The 24,315-nt window shown below is 37.6% G+C and overlaps 1 protein-coding gene across 1 annotated transcript in view; it reads right to left on the bottom strand.

Annotated features, from left to right (window-relative positions):
• Positions 1-24,315, bottom strand: part of didum (dilute class unconventional myosin) — a 616,021-nt gene that overhangs the window by 51,651 nt on the left and 540,055 nt on the right. The window contains exon 24 of the mRNA XM_067147235.2: positions 9,238-9,424. Within this exon, the coding sequence (XP_067003336.2) occupies positions 9,238-9,424 (187 nt within the window). The remainder of the gene's footprint in view (positions 1-9,237; positions 9,425-24,315) is intronic.

The following is a 24,315-nucleotide window of genomic DNA, read 5'->3' as shown; positions in this document are numbered from 1 at the left end:
ATGGGTGAAGACCTCAACAGCAGTGAAGGCAGAAGTGAAAATCACTGGTACAGTGGATCTGGCGGAAAAGGCAATATCTGATCCCTGAGAACTGACTCAGGGCCTGCTGCCTTGCAGGTTGATAGGGGACTATTAAAGGCTAAGGGAGATAACCCTGGCAGAAAAATCTCTGGAAGTGATAAGCCCAGCAAGTGAACTTCTGAATAATTTGGAATTGCTTTCAAAACTAAACAAGGTCTCAGATGGAAATACTGTAATCACCAAAATAATGGCTCTAGTTCCCCTCCTTGGTAATGATATTAATGACAGCTCAGCACCCAATGCTCCATCACAACCAAAGAGGAGAACACACATAACTTGATACAAAATTGCCACGCTTTCTGACACTAACTGGCAAAATAGAGAAATGTGTAGACTTAATTAAAGCAAGGAACATAAACATACTGTAACTCAGTGAAACCAAGAGGAAGGGAAAAGGATCAAAAGAACTCCAGAAGGATATCATCTATTCTGGTCAGGTGGAAATCAAACAAGAAATGGAGTTTGTGTTGTTTAGGATCATCAGATGAAAGACCCTATAGTAGAAATAAATGTTTCTGATTGGATTCTTCACATCGTGCTAAAATTGGATTCTTCCCAGAACATCAACATCTTTCAGTGCCATGCACCACAGGCTGGTTGTGAAGATGAAGAAAACGAAAATTTTGAAGAAGACAGAGGAAAGAATAAGAGATGGAACGATTATCATAGGGGATATGAATGCTCAAGTAGGGACTGTGAGAGATGGATATGAAAGTATTCTAGGGGCACATGGGTGGGGTCCACGAAAACCAGAAGGAACTAGACTCCTTGATCTCTGTGTGAGGAACAACCTTGTAATAGGGAACTAGGGAAAGAAGCCATAAGGTCACAAGATATGGATGGGAGGGAAAAAGTGAATCTCTTATAGACTATTTTTTGATCGAGAAACAACTATAAAATAGACTGTTTGACATAAAAGTGATTCCTAGTGCCTCCCTGGAAAGTGATCATAGACTTCATTGGATACTTTAAGTTCAACAAGTTAAAAGAAGTAAGAACCACACAGGTAAAGAAACTCAAGACATGGAAGCTGAAGGACAATGATAGAATAATAAAGTTTCAAAAAAACATCAAAACAGTACTACCAAAGACAGACGAAAGAACAGTTGAGAAGGAATGGAAGGATCTGAAAGAAAATCTAGTAATGATAACTGAGAAGGTATGTGGACGAACCAGTGGCATAAAAAGATGGAAGGAAACTCCATGGTGGAATGACAGAACAAGAACTGCTGTCCTGAACAAGAACAACAAATTTAGAAAATATTTCGAAGACCATAATACAGAACTATAGGGTTGCTAAAAAACAAGCAAAAGAAGCTGTTACAGAAGAACAAGAGAATTGGTTGAACAAGTGGAGCGATTAATTGAAAAAGGATGTTAATGGTAATAAGAAAATGTTATATGGGATGATGAAAAATAGAAAAAGAGATAAAGAACACTCCAAATACCTAAGAGATAATAGTTATGTGTGAATTATGTGGAATGGGAATTATTATGAATGGGTGGACACAGAAAAGATCTAATCTTAATTTAAAACTCTAACATTTGAAATTTTATTTCTTTCCCTTTTGGGAGGGTGATTTCTTTTCAGATTTTAAACTTTGTTAAACAATAACAAATAACAATTGGATAGATAATGGTTAGCTCATAAGCTCGAGTCATCGTCGTCTGTAACTCGATCCGAGTATATATAACTTCTTCCCGCATACAATGACCAGTTCAACCCAGTTTATGGATGTGTCAATGGTGACTAAACAGACCAATCCTGGCATAAAACATATGTCCACACAAATCACACTGAATGGATGGAGGAAGGCGGGGTTGTAATTGACGGAGTTTTCTTGCTTGTCACTTGGCCACTTGATGTCTGCGGCATTCTCTTTCCAACAAGTTGACAGCGGTGGATGTAGTGTTCCACCACAGTGAGCGGTCCACAGAACATTCTTCCCGTGTCTGTATATCTATACCAGTAGTCTTCATAATGTGTTTCAGTTGATCCTGAAAACGCTTAAGAGGGGCTCCATGAGGTCTACTGCCGGAGCAAAGTTCACCATAAAGAATTTGGCGGGGAGGCCCAGTATCACCCATGCGGTGGACATGGCCTAACCATCTCAGTTGATGAGCAATGATTGTTGCCTCGATGATATTTAGCTGCGCTTTGTCGAGAACTGCCGTGTTGGTCATTTAGTCCTCCTACTGAATATTCAAAATGCATCTCATTTTCTGTTGGTGGAAGCGCTCAAGTTTTTTGATATCAAGGCGATAAATTGTCCAAGTTTCACAGCCATACAGCAGTGTGGAAACGACAACAGCTTTGTACACCATGAGTTTAGTATGCAGTTTTAGGTCGTTATTCATGAAGACAAGCTCGAGTAACAACATTAGAAAAGCCTAGAACAATCAGACAACAACTATTTAACAGAATGAGCTTAAAGCTCCCAAGTTACAAATTTTACAAGAGCATCATTGCTCCATTCAATTAATCCTCTAGGAGACTGAGCTCCAAAATTTATTACATTCAAAAGAGCACCTTTGCTACACACGTAAACCTCCAGGAGGTTGCTCTCCAAAATATACAAGAATCAAGCTTCTCCAAGGCACAATCTAACCTTAACATAAGGTCAATACAAACAGTTTCCACTGTCTTACCCGCTCAACAGTCTAAGTTACATTTAAATTGGAAGTTAAACTTTAACAGGGGCAATAAATGCCCATTCTACCTGGCCTTAGTGGAAAAAGAAAAGATTAAAGTTACTGGCCGAAAATCAAAATGTTAGGAGGGCGAACACTTGCTCTCCTTTTAAATTCACTTGAAAATACTTAAAACCCTATGTGGGCTTGTGGCCAGATGTTACAGAGGCTAAGCCTATACTATGGGCATGACTAGATGGAGAGAAAATTTTAAATTACAAAAGGAAGAGATAAATTTTAAAGTTTACAAAATCATAGTCACCTCAATACGAAGCTGAAGGGGAGTAAAAGAGGGTTCACACTCTTCATTCCCTAAGTTAGACTTTGGTCTTTAGACTTGGGTGAAAATTTACAAGGCAGAATATTGCATTACAAATATTTGAAACCTTACCCTCAATTCAGCTTTCTGAGGCTGCTACATGATTAAATATGTCTGCCATTACTTTGAGCTGGTGAGCCTTCCAGAAATGGGCCAGGCTATCCCCCTGCCTCCTCTGCGAACACACTCTACTTCTTGAATGGAGTGATCGACAGACAACATGGCCCAAAAGGTCCCAGCTTTTATAGCAGAGAGGAAGGTTCCAGAATCCTCTGGGCCAAAGCGCTGTGCACACCCACAGTTTCTATTGGTTGGTTTAATAAAAATAAAAAATTCCCGATTGGCTAAAATTTTAAGCAGACGGGAACAGATAGAAGTGCTAGTAACCTTATAACACAAACAATCTACAAACAATTCAGTTTTGAAAACCTAGATATGCAAAAAATTGTCTTAAAATTTTATTGTCCATCCTCTCACCAGAGGGAATGCACAAATCGACAGAGTAATCTGGAGATAAAGTTCAGAAGCTTCTTCAGAAACTAGTTTCACCGTTCATTTAACAGATGACCTTCTAAAAGGTGCTTACTTTAAATGCATGGAGTTGGTGCAACTCCGGTACAATAATAATGAAAATCTGATCACTGAAGATAAGATTAAAGAGACTTGGAGGACTTACTTTGATGAATTGCTAAATGTGAATTGCATGCAGCTTACACAAGAAAGTACTACCTCATACAAGTCTGCCTCTGACAACAGGTCAGACTTAACAAGGAATGATGTGGAATATGCCTGGAAATACATCAAAAGAGGAAAATCAGCTGGTGCTGATAAAATTAATGGAGAAATGATCAAGGCTATGGGAATTTCTGGAAAACATTGGATCTACAGATTCCTTCATAAGATCTGGAAAAAAGGAGACATACCAGTTGATTGGAAAACAGACATCATAATTCCAGTTTTCAAGAAAGGAGATAGAAATGTTTCAACTATAGAGGCATCACTTCAACATCTCAAGTTGGTAAAATTTATTAAAGAATTACAGAGCATAAAATCAGACTCCTTATTGAAGAGAACCTCTTCGAAGAACAGTATGGATTCAGGAAAGGGAGATCAACAACTGATTTAATCTTTACTGTCCGTCAGTTAATGGAAAAATACTATGAACACAACCGATATTTGTAGTTAGCCTTTCTGGATATCAAGAAAGCATTTGATGCTGTGAACAGAGAGAAGTGTGGGAAACACTGAAGAAAATTGGAATACAGGATGACATGATACACAGGATCAAGAATTTGTATGAAGATACCTGCAGTGAAGTCAAAACACCTGTAGGAATGACTGAAACCTTTGATATAAAATCTGGGTTAAAACAGGGTGGTGTTTTGTCTCCTCTTTTCATCACTGTGATGAACGAGATTCAGAAAAAAGTACATCAAACTATTGGAGGTAAGAAAATTAAAGATATCTTCTTCGCTGACGATATATGCTTGTGGGGAGACTGTAAAGAAGACTTTCAAGAACAAATAAACTCCTGGACAAAAACTGCTAAAGAATATGGCCTCATCTTCAGCCAAGAGAAAGGCCAGGTTATGGTCATGAAAAGATACGGACAACTAGTGAGACACATTGAAATGGAGGAGAAACAGCTAGAGATGAACCATAAATTCAAATATCTTGGAAGAGTTATCCCTGATACTGGTTCTATATACAAGGAAATTTCCCACAGAACTCAGACAGGTAGCGACTTCTACAAAATGGCTATAAAGATGCAATATGGAACAAGAAAATACCAACAAAATGTAAGGGAGTCGTATATGAAACCTATTTTTTTTGCTAGGGGCTTTACGTCGCACCGACACAGATAGGTCTTATGGCGACGATGGGATAGGAAAGGCCTAGGAGTTGGAAGGAAGCGGCCGTGGCCTTAATTAAGGTACAGCCCCAGCATTTACCTGGTGTGAAAATGGGAAACCACGGAAAAACATCTTCAGGGCTGCTGACAGTGGGGTTCGAACCTACTATCACCCGAATACTGGATAGTGGCCGCACTTAAGCGACTGCAGCTATCGAGCTCAGTGATGGATTTTTAGGTGGTTTTTGCTGTTATCTAGATGTTTCCCAGAGGAAGGTTATTGTGTATAAAATATTGAACTATGATGAAGGGAAACCGATGTGTATCAATTTCTATGAAACAATTCTAAGAAAGTAACACCAGGCAATAACTTTACCAGCTTACACTGTCTAAACCATAACAGATATCCACAACTGCTACATGTGTTAAGAATGGAGAGTATAAAATGTCGACAAGGCCACAAATATTTTTATAAGTTCAGCCACAATAAACATTTTAAAGTTTTTGAACAGTAGAAATCCCGCACCAGGTACGGGAAGAGCATTCCGCAACTCAAGAATCGCAGAATAGATTTTTCTGCAGTTTTCTTTTCTGCCCAGAGGATCTCTCTGGAAAAATTTCCATATACTATATATTGAACTGTAATGAAAAGAAAATCTGTGCTAGATAAGGAAAGAGCATTTGTCAGGCTAGCTGCCTAAATACACCATGAAAACTTGGATAGATTTTTGTGTGTTTGTTGCTGTTGGCTAGAAGATCTCCCAACGAAGGTTTTTATGCATTGAACATTGAACTGTGATGAAAGGTAGCTGCGCAGTAATGGTTTATTCCAATGAACTCTAAGAAAGTGGCGGCACAGGAACAATTTCTCGACTTACACTGCCTAAACCATTAAAGATATCCATGAATTATATGCATAGGTTATTTTTTATGGTATTTGCTTTACATCCCACTAACTACTTTGACAGTTTTCGGACATGCCGAGGTGCTGGAATTTAATCCCGCAGGAGTTCTTTAATATGCCAGTAAATCTACAGACATGAAGCTGTCATATTTGAGCACCTCCAAATACCACCGGACTGAGCCAGGATCGAACCTGCCAAGTTGGGGTCAGAAGGCCAGCCCCTCAACCGTGTGAGCCACTCAGCCCGGCCATACGAATTGTAGAGCTCAAAATGCTCTAATAGAAGTCTCTGGGACCACATACATAGTTTTAAAAATTTGACCATAATTAAAGTTATGTTTGTTAATGGCAGAAATTCTGAGCTAGGTATGGGAAGAGCGTTCTGTAACTCGAGAACCACTGGAGAGATTTTTATGAAGTTTTCACTGTTGCCTAGAGGATCTCCCAGAGAAGGTTTCCATGTATTAAATATTAAACTGTGATAAAAGAAAACCAAGCAGAAATGGTGTCTGTAAACTAACTGGATGAAAATAACACCACTAGAACAATTTCTCAGTTTATGCTGCTTGAAATATTAAAAGATATTCATGAACTAGTTGGGTAGGAATTATACAGCATGAAATGTTCTATAAAAAGATCACAGGATCACATGTCTGCATTTAAAAGGTCACCCACTAAAATAGTTTTATATTTATTAACAGTAGGAACCCTCGTAAGGTATGGCAAAAGCATTTTGAGGTTCAGCTTAAAGTTGCCTAAATCACTATAACTCGAGAACCACTGGACAGATTTTTGTGTATTTTTTTATATAGCTTACAGAATCTCCACAGGAAGGTTTTCAAGGATTAAATATTGAACTGTGATGACTCTGCTTGAAGCTGCTTAAACCATTGAAGATATCAATACTATGTGTGTGAGAATTATAGAGTATTATTGTATCTCTAAGATTCTGCAAATAGGGTCCAGTGAAAGAGAAGCTAACAACAGCAGGTGAGAAGCTACAGCATTTCACAAAACACATGACCTGTACAAGAAAAAGGCAATTTCAATGCAAGCTTAACTCATACATTACAACACTGTGATTAAACCTGAAAATCTCTATCATAGTAAATGCCTCCCAGTTACTGGAAAGGATGATCTGAGAAAAGCTGAGAAGTTTGAGAGGAAGATCCTTCGAAAGATAATGGGCTCAAAGATCGTAGCTGGACAATACAGGTCGAGAGGATGAGACAAACTATATCAGAAAATCAAACGACTGATGGAATCCATCAAGAAGCGATGACTCAAGTTCTATCGCCACCTATTTAGAATGGATGACAAGCGGCTGACTAAGAAATTTTTTACCATACTGGATAGTAGACCAAACATGTGATAAGTGATGCAGGGAGATCAGGAACTATCTGAAAAAAATTGGACCAAACCATGAAGATATTATTATCAGAACCAAGTACCAACACCAGACCAACAACTACAAGGGTTTTTGTGAAGACGAACAGCAGAACAGTGGGTCGACAACGGAAAGAAGACAGGCTGCCAGAGGGAGAATGCAATGAAACTGGGCTGCAAAGAAGGCTTCATATGCTTATTGTGGTCTCTAATGGCTATTGAACATCTTTAGAAAACAAAAAAAATAATACCATTCCAACTTCTATATTTCTGAAAATATAATCATTCATCGTTGAGCGACAAACACATACAAAAACAGCTGTGTATATTTAACATTAGTCAGTATTGTCTCCCAGAAGGTTTCATCTAACCTCTGAGAGGCAAGATTTACCCAATGTTTATTCAAATCCATTTCACTGCAATAGCTAAAACTGGTACACTTTTTATTTGTTCTATTTAGTGACGTTATTACATAATTCAAGGGACACAAACACTTGAATTTGTAAAACCTGGTCAATATGGGCAGAGCCACTGATAAAAGCTAGTTCAAAATAAATTTGCTGTTAGAATATATCACAAGTACAATTTTAGGAGAGTTCTGCAGTTCATTATACAGTATATTGGCTGGATGCGTATTTGGACGTCACAAATGTTGCTAATTGATAGGGCTGGAATTGGGGTGCCAATGAAAATTTATGTCATGCTAAATATGTTAATAGCAGTAGTCATTATGTGCCCTCAGGTACCATATGCAAGCATTTTAATCTGAGAACACCTAGGCTGCCTGAGCGTCAATTATAATGCCTCATTTTACTTTGCAGGTAACAGAGAAAAGATGTCTCTTGGACAATCCAGGGTTGAGTGTTAATTAATTTTGTTGGGTGAACACCAAATGCATCACCAAAGATCTTTTACATGCAGACATTTTAAGACAGGAAGTGCCTAATTGACTTCTCCCTCCTTCAGAAATCAGATCACTTCTGCCGGGTTTGAAGCTGTGATTCTGAGATCCAGAGGCCGACACTACCACTGATCTGCATGAACTAAATTTAATGTTCATAGTGCACTATGTCTCTGGTATGAATTAGAAAACTGCATAAGCCCAAAATCCCATATCATGTCTACAAATACGGGCCATGAAAGTATCATTGTTAACGTTAGAATTAGTTTGTTACTTTCACTGACTTTTCTCAGTCATATCTCTGGGTTTCAAAACATGAAAGTAGCAGAAGTATGTGTGAGACTAGAAATGCAGCCACTTTCTTTGATGAATTGAATAATGTGGAAGTGTTGTTCATAGGGTCTGTTACAGAATATATTTCAGTAGGCCCTAAGTTCAGTAAAATACGAAATTTTCCATGAACCGACAAGAGATTCTCAAACTGCACATAGTAAGACAAAGTAGTCTTCAAACAGTCCAACTTCAGGGACAGCCAATGCAATATCCAAATCAGTTAGGCCTATGAGCTCCAAGCTTTGAGGTAACCAAACCTGGGAAGAAAACATATGCTCTCCGTTGAGTGTTATTCAAAGATAAATGGTCAGGGACATCGTATCTTTCTTAGTTCATTGTACAACAATGTCTATTCCCTTTTCCTATGTTTATCCAGCTTATTTCTTATCCTAGACTTCCCTCATCAAGATTTAAGATCTGTCAAGATGGCCCCAGCCCACCCTCCTGATTAAGCTGGGAATCAGAAACAATTCGTCAGGAGCTGAGAAAATTGTGCCCTTATGCATTTTCATGTTTGTACTCATCTCCTCTTTCTACAGCTCCCTCTTCCCACTGTGTACTTTCATTTGTGTACATCCTGTGATGTGTTCGCATTTATGTTTCTAGCTTTTTATGTATTACTTCATTTGTCACTTGTTTGTTTTCCATTACTTGTGCAGCAATATAATTTTTATATGTTGTAAACAGTTATTTACTGCCAGTATGTATATAGTAAACTATACATAATACAAGAATTCCTCTTACAAAATTCACCACAAGCAACAACATACCAAGTTCTCTGATGTGAGTCGTGTTATTTCATGTTGCATGAATGCTTCTGTTTGTGTTTGTGGACCCTTTGTAAGGTTGGCAGAAAGTAACTTTTGTTGACGTTCATTGTCCTCCTTTAAGCGCTCTATCTCTTGAAGCAACTCTTGACGACGGTTCTTCTCTTCCTGAACCTCGCCTTCCAATTGCCTGTAAACCATAATCAGTCACGTTACAAATATGTTACAGAAACAAAGATAGTAACTTTAAATTTTGTAACATAATATATAGTTGTCTTAACAGTCACATAAAATATTAATTGTGAAGTCAATAACTATCTGATGGTCTAACAACAGTCACTAATATTCCTGTACTTATTTGGCTTTCTTCTTATCCTATACTTCTGACATCAAGACTGAAGATCTGTCAAGATGACCCCTTAATGAGTTAATAAATTTTTTTTTTGCTAGGGGCTTTACGTCGCACCGACACAGATAGGTCTTATGGCGACGATGGGATGGGAAAGGCCTAGGAGTTGGAAGGAAGCGGCCGTGGCCTTAATTCAGGTACAGCCCCAGCATTTGCCTGGTGTGAAAATGGGAAACCACGGAAAACCATCTTCAGGGCTGCCGATAGTGGGATTCGAACCTACTATCTCCCGGATGCAAGCTCACAGCCGCGCGCCTCTACGCGCACGGCCAACTCACCCGGTAGTTAATAAATTTACCCATGATAGGTTAATATTGTGTTTGGTCCATATTGACTAGTCTGAATGTATAATATAACTATTTATAATAGTTTATTTGAATCCGCCTTGATCAACACACTCATTAAATGAAAGAAAAACGATTTATTAAACCAAACATGTTTCGGGAAATCTCAACCATTCCCTTCCTCAGTGGTCAGATCAAAGAACAAAACAATATCACACAATCTTTTGTTTTACAATTTAAAGAAGTATCGTCCTAATACACCATATCAAAAAGTAAAAAGAAATATTATAAAAATGATCAATACATAAAATGTTGGTTGAACTGAATGAGAATACAAATTTAGGATCTTCAGAAGATAACCCACTGTATAGACTAGCATATGATCATTTAAGGAGCAAAAAGAAGAAAAGAAGAAAAACTTGAAGATCCTAAATCAAGGCAGATTCAAATAAACTATTTTAAATAGTTATATTTTACATTTCTTAATGAGTGTCGATGCCCACCCTCCTGATGAAGATGGAAGCATAAATGAGCTTGTCGGGGGCTGAGAAGAGATGGATGTAAAAGAGCTGGGATTGATGAGGAGAGAGCCTATCTATTTAAAAATGGCAGCGTACAAAGATGTGGAGATTGTCCTTGATGATGTCCTTTTAAGTTTCCATATTTGAACTTATCTCTTACTTCTGTTGTTCCCTCTTCCTACACTGACCTGCCATTGTGTTTGTCCTATTATGTGTTCCTTTCTTGTTCTTCCCATCTCTTTCTATATCACTAAGAATGGCAGTAGTTAGAACATTCTTGTCTCCAACAATTTTTAGGATGATTATGTATGTTTAACATTTCTTCAATCTCTTGCATTTCTAAGAAATGCTATAATTTTACCCTTAAGCCAGTACATATACTGACATTATACAATGAAATTTAAACACACATGAATGACAAATGACATAACAGGGATTCATTTTCACTACCTTGAGTATACACGAGTAAGTGTATAACCATCCTTGCAATCCAGCTGGTCTCACAGTCATTCTTTCTGAAACCAAAGCTAATTAATTGTTCATATTCCCTTGAGTGGGTGGGAGACAGAATATATCCATGCTGTCCCCTACCTATCTGTGATAGTGGTGGTGGTAGTTGTTATTTTAAAAGAAAGTACTCTTGAGTGGGTGGGAGACAGAATATATCCATGGTGTCCCCTACCTATCTGTGGTGGTGGTGGTGGTGGTGGTGGTGGTTAAGAAGTACAATTAGGCAACTATCCCCTCTTAACACTAATCAAAGGAAAAAATTGAAAAGGCCCAATCCCTCAAAGAACGAGGGCCTAGCAAAAGAGAAAAGGGTCATGAAGGGCATGAAAATTAAAGATCTCCTAGGCCTCAAACTTAATAACATTGGGGTCCGAAGAGAACAAAAGTTGACCAAAGAAGGTTGAATAGGATGTGCATGATACTCTGTTATATGCCTTCTCTAGATCTACCAAAAAAAAAACCTGTCTATTCCTCTTGTAGAATTTTTCAGTTTCTTGAAGCATACTGTAAACCTGGTCCTGTGGTTTGAAACCACACTGGTTTTCATCAAATTTTCTCCCCATCACTGATTGCACCCTACTTTCCAAAATGCCTGAACAATGGAATATCTTGATAGCTGCTGCAATCTTTCCTGTTCCCTTGCTTATTATATATTTATTTACACTGTTTACACCCACATTGGAACACCAAAATAAACCTTATACAATAACAGTTTTAAAAAATAAGTACATCAAAAAATAAGTTTTAAAACTTGATAATTTCTTATTTTCCCAAAACTTCTTCATTCTAGATGACTGTGCAGCCTGTTCTTCTGCCTATATAACATACTGCTTATGTTTTGATATTTTAAGTGATAGTTTTGTATATTTGTTGTTTAGAATCTTCTCTTCTCTATTTTCAATTTGCTCTGTAGTAATTTTCAATTCATCCAAATCCATTTGTATTCCTTTAAACCCAGTGTTTTTTGTTTTACTATTCCAAAAAAATTAGAAAGCTGTTTTAGGAGTCTAAAATTTGGCAAACAGTATATGTGTTAAAAAAAATGCAATCCTCCGTTTAGTCATCGTGTCAATAATTGATTCACTTTCCTTGTAAATTACTGAATTGGATAAGTCGCCACTGGCCATGAACCTGATGTTTTTTATTAATAATTGTCTGTAGAATTCTTCTATCCACTTTCTGCAGTTTGCCTGTGTTGCTTAGGTATTAAGTTTGAATAATGTTTCACTTGTATACGTTACTTCTGGTTTGATGACAGAGTTATAATGGCAAATTTTAGCATTAATTGAAAGGGACTGTTTTTTGTAACTCTGCCATGTAATTTGTTGTGCTTGTCTCAATTTTAGAATTCTATTATCTATGGATGCTTTTTCATTAGTATTCCAAGTGACAATTTCACTTTCATTTTCTGAGTATTATTTGATATATGTGGAGTGTCAATTTTAAAGGATGGCATCATTTCAGTTTTCTCAAAAGATATTTTCAACCCAACCTTTGCTGCTAATCTTCCTAGTTCCTCTATTTGAAAATTTTGCTTCTATACTATTTGCTAATAGCGCCAGATCATCAGCAAATGCAAGAAAATTTAGTTGAATATTTCTTCCAATCTTAACAGTCGGAGGACATACCTTACTCCATTTACGCATAATTTTTTCCAGCACACATCTCCCTGTTGAATTTCAAATGGTTCAGAGATTTCAATTCTGAACCTAACTTTCCAGTCTGTGTTTCTCACAGTGACCGCAATAAGGTTAAGAAGTTTCCGATGTAGACCAAATTTAGTAATGATATATAGTAACGATTCACTATGGATAGTACCATAAGCCTTTTGAAAATCAACAAAAGTGATCACTAATTTTTTGCTCCTAATGTGGTGTTGTTTTATGATCCATTTGAGACTGATAATTTGATCTGGACAACTTTGTCCTGGACGAAAACCACCCTGATATTCACCCAATTCCCTATCAAGCTGGTCATGGATTCTGAAATAGAGGATCTTAGAGAAAATGTTATAGGTGATATCTAGCAAAGAAATCCCCCCCATAGTTACTGGGATCTGATATATCACCTCTTTTATGGATTGGGTGTATAATTGCAACATTCCATTCTTCAGGCAATTTTTCTATATTCCAAATGTCTATGAGATATTTATGTAGATTCTGAATAGTCTGCATATTCACATTTTTCTAGAGTTCTGTTACTAGTTGATTTTCTCCTGCTGCTTAAAATTTTTTTCAGTGAATCAATAGCTGCACTTACTTCACCGTAAACCGGTGGTATGACCTTCTCCAAAGGTGTTTTATTTCTGGGAAATAGATCAAATTCAAAATAATTTTCAGGTTCATCACTATTACGTAATGTTTTGAAGTATGCAGCCAAAATGATTGCATTGTCATAATCATTATGGGCCACCTTTCCATTCTTATCTTTCAACAGGAGAGTAGGGGGGAGTATAAATTTTTTGGTATTGTTTAAATGTCCTATAGTAGTCTCTTCTTTTATTTCGAATGAAAGCTTCATCAATAATTTTGATGTTTCCTTCTGATAATTTCTTTTAATTATCCTGATTTCTTTAGCCATTATTCACTAGTTCTTTTACAGAGCTTTCCGTTTTTTGCTGTTGATCATTCAACCAGGTTTATATATACATATACTAGCAAGATACCCGTGCTTCGCTACGGTATTATACTGAAATTTATAATTTTTTTATAACATTTTATATATAATCCGCCAAAATTCGCGATTGACTTTTTCTGAGATTACGGCAAAGTTCCTCCCATTTTTCAATCTTTCTTTCCAGCAATCGATTTCGTACTTCCCGGGGCTAGGTCTAGATATTCCACCCGGTCAGTTGGGTCCCTAAATTTTTGCCATCTTTTCCTGTAAGCATTTTTAATATGGATCAAATCCTTGAGGAGATCCGCCGTGGTGTCACCTTGGATGCCTTGGCGGTACTGAACCTGCGGCCGGTCTGTATTCGTAGTCATTACACGGCCAGGGCCCGTTTCCAGACGGTCCGCACATTTTGATGACGGTTCAGAACATTATTATTATTAGGGTGGGTGATATTAGTTGAATTTAGGCTATTATTATTATTATTATTATTATTATTATTATTATTATTATTATTATTATTATTATTGATGTTATGGACCCCACAGCAAGATGCAAGACCGCTACCTGGCAGTAAATTACATCTGCTGCCATTGTCATTGTTGACAATGTGACCAGCACCATTGTCGCGCGTAGGCAAGTGCGCGGGATTTCTGGCGATACGAATTATATACTTCCGTGCATTATTGACCTTATTATAGAGGTGAACAGTTGCACTGTCAATGTCATTTCTATCGTTTATTTCAAATGTTTTTAAATTTTTATTTATATGCTAGGTGAATCTACTGTAATCTAACTAAGTTCTCCAAAGGAAAAGATGGCTCTTGAAAACGAACCCAGGAAAGATTAAAAATGATCGGTTTATGATCAGAATAAGTACATTATGAACAGTAAAAGCACTTGGTCTCAACAACTTTTTCACCCAACCACCGTTAAGTTGATTTACTCTCCCCCCCAAGAATAAAGAAGGTCTGTTTCTTTATGTTTAAAGGAGATTCCAAATACCGATGTTTACGCCTGTTACCTTCAGTTTTGAGATATGAGTATCCCCATAAAAATAAGTCACTTACCGGGCGAGTTGGTCGTGCGCGTAGAGGCGCGCGGCTGTGAGCTTGGATCCGGGAGATAGTAGGTTCGAATCCCACTATCGGCAGCCCTGAAAATGGTTTTCCGTGGTTTCCCATTTTCACACCAGGCAAATGCTGAGGCTGTACCTTAAGGCCACGGCCGCTTCCTTCCAACTCCTAGGCCGTTCCTATCCCATCGTCGCCATAAGACCTATCTGTGTCGGTGCGACGTAAAGCCCCTAGCAAAAGAAAAAATTCACTTCCCTTGTTTGTTTAATAGTAAAGGATCTTCTAAATACCAATTATCACAACTCTGCAGACAGCCAGATGGCGTCAAACTGAAATGTCTGCACACGGTAGCTGAGGCCATACAATTATCATCATCATTATCATCATCATCATCATCACAACTCTAACATCTTCAGTTTTTGAGATATGTGTCCTCATAAAAGGAATTCAACTCTTTTTTCACCCCCACCTCCCAAGATGATTTCCCCCGAAAACGCGTTTTTCTTTGTTCTTAAAGGAGATACAAATAAAAAAAATTCACATCTGTAACAACTTTAGTTTTTATTAGATGTAAGTATCCACATAAAATTTATTCAATTAATTTTTCAGTTCTTTCACCTCCGCCCCCTTCATTGGATTTTTCGAGAATACGTGTATCTTTACTTTTAAAGCAGATTCCAAATACCAATGTTCACGTCTGCAAAATCTTTTGTTTTTGAGATAATAGGATCTTCAAAAAACTATTGCAATTAATTTTTCAATTTCCCTCCCCTCTTTAAGTGGATTTCCGAAAACAAAAACGACTTATTTCTTTATTTTTAAAGGAGATTTCAAATACCAAATTTCACTTCTGTAACATCTTCAGTTTTTGAGATATCAGTATCCTAATTAAAATAATTAAACCCCTTTTTCATTCACTCCCCCCCCCCCCCCCGCCCAAAGTGGTTATTCCGAAAACAAAAAATACTTGTTTCTTTATTTGTAATAGAGATTTAAAAAATATCATTTTACACTTCTGTAAGATGTTACGTTTTTGAGATATACTGTAGAAACACACATTTTAAAATTTCAACCCCCCCCCCCCCCTTTTTAATTCCCCTTAAGTGGAGTTTCCAAAAACGAATCACCTATGTTTCTTTACATTTACAGGAAATTCCAAATACCAATTTTTACGTCTAACATTTTACGTTTCTGAGATACATTGTAGTTATAATCTTTCTAAAAATTCACCCCAATTTGTCACTTCCGTTGAACCCCCATTAATTGGATTTTCCAAAAACAAAAATACTTGTTTCTTTGTTTTTAAATGAGATCCCAAATACAAATTTTCAGGTGTGTAATATCTTCAGTTTCCGATATAAAAGTATCCTCATTAAAGGCGTTCAACCGCTTCTTCACCGTTTTTCACCCCTCCTATTGGGATTTTCCGAAAACAAAAAATAAGAGTACCAATTTTTAGATGTGTAAACTTTTAAAGTTTTGAGATATAGATACACTCATTTCAAAAATTCAACCCCCCCCCCGTTTCACCCCCTTAGCGACAGAATATCCAAAAATCCTCGCTTAACGAGCACCTACTTTGTAATATAAATGTGTCAGTCAGTCAGTCAGTCAGTCAGTCAGTCAGGACAAGTTATTTTATATATACAGATGGGTACAATCACTGCTTTCATCCTATCAGAAGGTACCTTACTTATATCATAGAGTTAGTAAATAATACACTACAGGTAGCATTGGCGCTCCAGTCATGTGCAAAGTTGAGCGAGTGCGCTGTTTGGCCTGCATTGTCTGGCACTGTCACTACTGGAGCTTTCCGACAAATTGAAGTATATACTTCTCTGAAGGAAAATGACAGTCTCCCGTGCAGCTTATGGCCTCAAAGAGGGGTTATAAAGGGCAATGGCGTATCATTTCACAGGTATTTTCCTTGAAATTCATTTCCATGCGAATAAAATAATACTTTGTGTGACACTCATTGTCACGTGACTGGCCTACTTGTACTGACTTCACGACTGACTCCCCTGTCGGCGTGAACGAGATTCTTTGGATCTTACCTTGTAGACTGAAATTCAAGTTTTACAAAATATAAGGGATGACATTTTCCTTTCACTGAATGGCCATGCCTTTGAAAGCAAATATCCAGAAAAATCATGTGCAGGATACCAAGCGAGTGGCTGTCGGCTTGCATTCATGAGCTAGTGGATTTGAACCTCACTGTCAGCAGCCCTGAAGATGGTTTCCAATTTTTACACCAGACAAATGCTGGGGCTGTACCTTAATTAAGGTCACAGTTCATTTCTTTCCCACTCCTAGCCCTTTCCTGTTCCATTGTCATCTTAAAACCTATGTGTGTCGGTGCGAAGTAAAGCGAATTGGTACAAAAAAGAAAAGATGTGCATGATAGCCTGGAATTGTGGTCCGTTTTTCACTTTTGTGTGTATTTGTAGTAGGCCTATTAAAAGCTATTGAACATGTAACTGCTAGATCGATCTGCACTTCCTAAATTTAAAGTAGCATTTTCTTTCTTCTTTGTTCAGTCTTATAATGTAGAATTCTAGGTAGTCTATGGACTTATTGTAATCAACCCTCATGGGGACTTCTTAAAATGTAAGGGTGTACAAGAGTGTACCCTCTTTTCCCTTATTCATTTTGTTTCCTGGTGACTCAAGTTTTCTACTTTAATTTTCTACCCTGTTTCAGGACTTAAACTTTTCCTTGCTAGCCACCAAGTAGCATGGCTTATCCTGTGTCACTGGATCTTAAGCCCTATTAGGTTTTTTCTCAAGTATTTATCTAGGAGTGCTTCAGGTGATTCAGCCTCCATTTTCCATCTTGTTGTCAGCCTTTTCCATTAACCTTTATTTTACTTTCCTTGGCCAAGTAATATGGGCTTTGGCACCTGTATTTTCTGTATCTTTTGATCCTCCTTTAGAAAAGGGCTCCTCTACAAATTAAGGGTAGCGAGTGTGAAAGCTGTTCAAGCTTTTAAAAGTAAAAAGTGTATTCTGCTGAAAGTAACTAGTGCTATTTGATGTAAATTAGAGGCCTTTTAGGCTTTTTTAAAAATGTAATTATGACACCGATGCATGTTTGCCAAAGGATACAAAAAACAAGTTCTTTAAAAAAATAACTGAACTGCTGGTTTCATTTAAGAAATATCAATGTACTCAAGAATACAAACTACTCTTTTATGCTGCTGGGAAAAAAATTGTTTGATTCCCCTCGTGTTAACTTGTTCCAGAACCTTCTGCTTCTTTCCTTTAGGTAATTATACAATTCTGTATTCCCAGCTACGGAGAGCCTGAGCTGTGGGAGGACAATGTCTGGGTGCAGGCCTCATCACTAGGGGCTGCTGTTTTTCGCAAAGTGCGATATCGCAAACTTCTGCGAAATTTTACGAATTTGGCTCAAAAATGCAAAACTATTTACGTTTAAGCATAATCGCGAAATAATTTACTAAATCATTCGAGGTGAGTTGTGGCAATAAAATCCAACAATTGATGCCACAATCGACTTTATACCTGTTTGATATATATCGAGAGCTAATATATAGTATATCGATTATCACTAGAATAGCTTACTGGGAAGCAAGAAATTTATCGTATTCATAGTTACATGACTGAGTGATGGTGTCCTCTTGCCTGTTGAAAATCGCTGCTGATCGGTGCGTTTAAATTCCTATTGTTTTGCTCAGTTTATTAAAATGGTTGTGATAGTTTTTGATCGAGAAGAAGAATTTGCATCGGAAGGATTTCACGTGTTTGGCAAAACTAGAAAGATACTGATATGCAAATACTGTAATGTGCGAATTGATTGGCAGAGAAAGGACTTGTGCCTGAAACACATTAATAACAGAGTTTTACGTAAGAACAAGAAAAAGGCACTACGACGACAGGCATCAGAAGACAAGTTAGTCTGACAGACACTCGTTCAGCGGCAAAACAGGCAAAATACAATAAAGAATTCATTTTATCTAGAACTCAGTTTTTATGGAGGCAAATATTCCACTGGAAAATGTGGATATACACAATGATCATTAGATCACTGATGACCTATGCAGCAATCATTTTGGTGGATGAAAGTAAGTCAAGGAAAAGTCAGTAGCAAACTAACTAGCCTTCAGAGAATGGCATCCTTCAGAGAATGCCATGTATAGCCATAACTGGGGCGATGGAAGACTACGCCGAAAGAAGCCTTGAATACCCTGCTAGATCTCCCTCCATTAAGTAACTTTGTAGAGAGACAGGCTAGAATGAGCTCTTATCGATTGGAGCAAAATGGATGCTGGAAGGCTCAAAGGCCCAATCTTGGACACTGTAAAATTAACAGAATAATAACAGGGGAAGTTTTACACATGCCAGCTGATCAAATGATTCCCAAGTATATCTTTGAGAAACCATTTGAGATCCAGATAACAAAAAAGGAAGGCTGGGATATTAACAGATGGAAAACTGGTAGAGAAAATATTGTGTGGTGGACAAATAGCTGAAGGACTGAGAAGGGAACAGGAGGAGGGATCAACGGGGAAAGACCTGAGAGATCAATCCAAATGAGCCTAGGCAGACACACTACAGTTTTCCAAGCTAAAGTGACAGCCATCATTACATGCCTTGAGGAAAACCTGAAAATGTACTACAGAGATAAGAACATTTTCATATTTACAGATAGCCAAGCAGCCATTAATGCACTTGAAGCTGTCCAGTTTACATCCAAAATGGTCTGGTATTGTCATACACTTCTCCTGAAGCTCTCGGAGTGCAATGTTTCCAAAATAATATGGGTACCTGGGCATGCAGGCATAGAAGGTAATGAGAAAGCAGATAAAGTGGCAAGAAAAGGGTCAGAGACACCTTTTGTGGACCCAGAACCAGTATGTGGGATCTCTTATAGACAAACCCAACTTTACATAGGTAAATGGGTACAAAAGAAACAAATTGAAAATTGAAAAAATGCTCCAGGATGCAGGCTTGCAAAAGAACTAATAAAGAGCCCAAACAAAAAGCATACTAAGGAACTGCTGGAACTCAGCCGAGAAAGTATAAGATGGGTAGCAGGACTGCTGAATGGACACTGCCATCTTTTTTTTTTTTTCAAAATGGCGCCCGGTAATGACGACGTAGTGTTTTATTCTCCGAGTAAATTAACCGTAAAATGTGACGAAAAGTGCGGAAAATGTCGAAAATTAGTGAAAAATGGAATGTTGTGTGATTCATGTGATCGATGGTGGCATTATAAGTGCGGAAATTGCCCTAGAGACGTAAAAACTAATGAAAATGTTGACTGGATTTGTGAGCAGTGTGTTCGGAATGTTGTTGTTGGGAACGGCGTTGACGAAGCACCGAAAACAGTCGATGAGGAATATAAAAGTGCATTAGAAATTATAAACATTCTAAAAAAGGACAATGAGACTCTTAAAGTTGAAAATCAAGAATTAAAAGAAAGACTGCGATCGCTAGAATTTGGGACTGACCATTCTTCGAGTGATATACCGGTACAAGTAACAAACTCGAGCACGTGGTGTCAAGTAGTTCGTGGATGGCCGGCTAAGAAGAAATCTACAACTGAATTTCCGGAAATAAACATTAGAAATAGGTTTTCTGCCCTAAATAATTTAATCCTGGAAGAAAGTGATCGCGCGTGTGAAACCAAATCATCGCGATCCGTTGCCGTGCCGAGTTTAAAATTTAGGCCTAGAATTCAGATTCAAGACCCAGTTAGGCCTAAATCAGCGAAGGTAGCTGTGTTTGGTGATAGCCAAGGAAGGGGAATTGCGGGAGTGATTAACGACGAGAATATAGCAGCAACTGGAGAAATATATCCAGGAGCTTCTATCAGCAGTGTTGTGGAAAACGTAGAAACAGCAACTAGGAACTTCGGGAGCGGCGATGCAGTGCTTATCATCGGTGGGACGAACGACGTAGCTCGCGACGACGCCAAGAATGTAAGATCACAACTTAAACATACACTAGGGAAGCTGACCCACACTAACGTTTTTGTAGTGAACGTGCCCCACAGGCATGATTTGAGTAGAGACTCGTGTGTGAACATTGAAGTGGACAAGGTCAATACAGATATTGTTAAAATTTGTAAACATTTTCGGAATACTCAGGTTATTGAATGCAGCAGTTTTGAGAGATACTGTTATACAAAACATGGCCTCCATCTAAACAATTCAGGTAAACGAAAGATAGCAAATATTGTTCTAGATTTTATTAATCTTAAGATATGTACTGTAAAACAGGCAACTCCCTTGAGTTATAATACTGACCAGGAAAACTAGTAGAAAGAGCCAGCTGTACTTCAAGCTGGCTCAGTCAACTAGAAAAAGAAACCCAGGATAGTAAGGAATTTCAAGTTACCCAATTGCAACAGTCAAGTTTTAGGGAGGAAGGGGGTCTGAGATTGCTCTTGGTAAACTGTCAAAGTGTAGTAAATAAACAATTAAAATTCGGTACATTGATGGAATCTTATGAGACTGATGTGGTGATAGGAGTGGAATCGTGGTTGAAAGAAGGGGTGGGTAATAGAGAAGTATTTCCAGAAGGGTACACAGTCTATCGTAGAGACCGAGGAGATAAAAAGGGAGGGGGTGTGTTTATTCTGGTGAAGGAAACTTACTGTTCACATGAATGGTTTACCGATGAAAGGGATGAAATATTAGGGATAAAATTAGTTTGTGATAATATGAAGGAGGTGGGAATTATAGGAACATACAGGCCTGGAAGAGAGGAAAGAGACATGGAAATCTTTGAAAAAATAATAGATTATACTCATAAAAACAATAATAATGATATGGTAATAATTGGGGGAGATCTAAATTTGCCTGAAGTTGAATGGAAAGGAGCTGCAAGTGAAGCCCATGAACAGAAACTGGCAAATAAGTTAATTTGGGAGGGAGGATTTACACAAGTAGTACAAGAACCGACTCGTCTCAATAACTTACTAGATGTATTGTTGGTTAAACCATGGGAAATTGTTGAAAAAACTGAGGTAATTGAAGGAATAGGAGACCATAAGGCTGTAATAATGGATGTAGGACTCGTACCAAAAAGGCTTAATAAGAGGGTTACACAAGACAAGAAATTGTACAGAAAAACTAAAGTTGATGAATTTGGGACTTACCTTAAATCACAATTCAGTTGTTGGATAAGTGAAGGGAGTAACGTGGATACACTTTGGGCTAAATTTAAAGGAATTATTTGGGAAGGAGAGAAGAGATTTGTACCTGTTAAGAAGGGTAAAATGACCTCAGACCCTGTTTATTATACAAGGGAAATAAGAAAATTAAAAAGAAAATGTAGAATAGTAAACAGGAAAATCAAAGAGGGTAGGGAGAGTAGAGAAACTAGAAAACAGCTAATGAGGGAACTGAATAGAGTGAAAAAGGAAGCAAAAGAGAATTATATGAATGGCATACTTCAAGAGGGTAATGACCACAAAGGGAAATGGAAAAAGCTGTATTCATATATCAGGAATCAAAAAGGAAAAGGAGTCCAAATTCCTACAATGGTGGGAGAAGGGGGTGAACACTATTTAACAGATACTGAGAAAGCAAACCTATTTAGTAGGGAATTTAGAGATTCAGTCGATGATTGTCAAGAGTTGGAAACCGAAACAGAAGATAGAGAGGGAGAGAGACAGAGGGAAACAAGAAGCTTCTCATTCACAAACGAAGATATTTTCAGAGAAATCCAACTGCTTCAGCAAGGAAAAGCTGCAGGAAGTGATCAAATTACTGGGGAGGTATTAAAGACAATGGGGTGGTACATAGTGCCTTATTTAAAATTTCTCTTTGACTATGTCATAAATAATAGTGTAATACCAAAGGAATGGAAGGAATCTATAATAATACCAATTTATAAAGGAAAGGGTGATAAAAGGAAACCAGAGAACTACAGACCAATCAGCCTGACCAGTATAGTTTGTAAAATTCTGGAGAGTTTAATATCAAAGTACATCAGAGGGATATGTGATGATAAAAATTGGTTCATGAGGAGCCAGTATGGATTTAGAAAGAAATTTTCTTGTGAGGCACAACTGGTGGGATTTCAGCAGGACATATCAGATCAGTTGAATTCAGGAGGTCAGTTAGATTGCATAGCCATAGATCTTTCCAAAGCCTTTGATAGAGTGGAACATGGAATATTATTAAAGAAATTGGAGGGAATAGGATTGGACGTAAGGGTTACACGTTGGATAAAAGCATTTCTAAATTCAAGGGTTCAGAAAGTCAAAGTAGGAAATAATGTATCGCAGGAAGAGAAAGTTTGGAAGGGAATTGCACAGGGTAGTATAATCGGTCCGTTACTTTTCTTAATATACGCAAATGATTTAGGGAACAATATAACATCAAAAATAAGATTGTATGCAGATGACATAATTGTTTATAGAGAAATAAACAACATTGAGGATTGTTCAGAATTACAAAGGGACCTTGAAAGTATCCAACAATGGGTTGAAGAAAATAATATGAAGGTTAATGGAGGCAAATCAACTGTTACAACTTTTACAAACAGGAGCTCTAAAACTGAATTTGAATATACTTTGGATGAGGTAGTTATCCCAAAAGATGGCAAGTGCAAATACTTAGGTGTGAGATTTGAAAGTAATTTGCACTGGAAGGGTCATATTGATGACATTGTTGGGAAAGCATACAGATCATTACATGTCATAATGAGGCTACTTAAAGGATGCAACAAAGAATTAAAAGAAAAAAGTTACTTGAGTATGGTTCGTCCATTATTGGAATATGCAAACAGTGTTTGGGATCCTCACCAAGAATACCTAATAAAAGAAATAGATAGTGTGCAGAGGAAAGCAGCAAGATTTGTAACAGGGGATTTCAGGAGAAAGAGTAGTGTATCAGAAATGTTAAAGGAACTTGGGTGGGAAACTTTAAGTAAGAGAAGGGAGAAAACTAGACTTACAGGATTATATAGAGCCTATACAGGAGAAGCAGCATGGGGAGATATCCGTGAGAGGCTTCAGTTGGAAAATAATTATATCGGCAGGACTGACCACAAATATAAAATTAGAAGGAATTTTAGCAGAAGCGATTGGGGTAAATTTTCATTCATTGGGAAGGGTGTGAAGGAGTGGAACAGTTTACCAGGGGCAGTGTTTGATCCTTTTCCAAAATCTGTACAGATATTCAAGAAGAGAATAAACAGCAACAGAGAAAATAAATGAAGTGTTAGAGGGCATTCGACCGGTGCAGGTTATTGTAAATAAAATAAAAAATGTGTGTGAATAAATTAATTCCATCCCCTGGTCTAAGGAGTTTGGACAGCCAAAGTAGGGGACTGCCTGTAGGGGTGAAGTACAGTGGGGACTTCGAGGGCCCTGGGACCGCTACGGTAGCTGTGAAGGCCCTTCAGGAACTCTGAAAAGTGGTGGCAAAAGGGGCTCTTGTTAAGACGCAGCAGGTCGTTATGCTACTTAGGATCCAGAACGGGTAAAAAAAAAAATAGTAAATAAATAAATGCAATGTAAATATTAATGTTATACCAGTTTTATAGTATCATTTGAAGCAATTCCACATACTGTATATCAGTTGACTATATTTGTAAGTAGTACAGGAGATATTATAACTAGAATTTTGTAAACAATATAAATTTATTAAGGATGAGCTGTGTGTTTAATAGAAAACATTGTTAGCGTAAATTGTA

The sequence above is a fragment of the Anabrus simplex genome, chromosome 5 (genome assembly GCF_040414725.1).
Source record: "Anabrus simplex isolate iqAnaSimp1 chromosome 5, ASM4041472v1, whole genome shotgun sequence".
NCBI lineage: Eukaryota > Metazoa > Arthropoda > Insecta > Orthoptera > Tettigoniidae > Anabrus > Anabrus simplex.
This window is presented reverse-complemented; position numbering and strand designations above follow the sequence as displayed.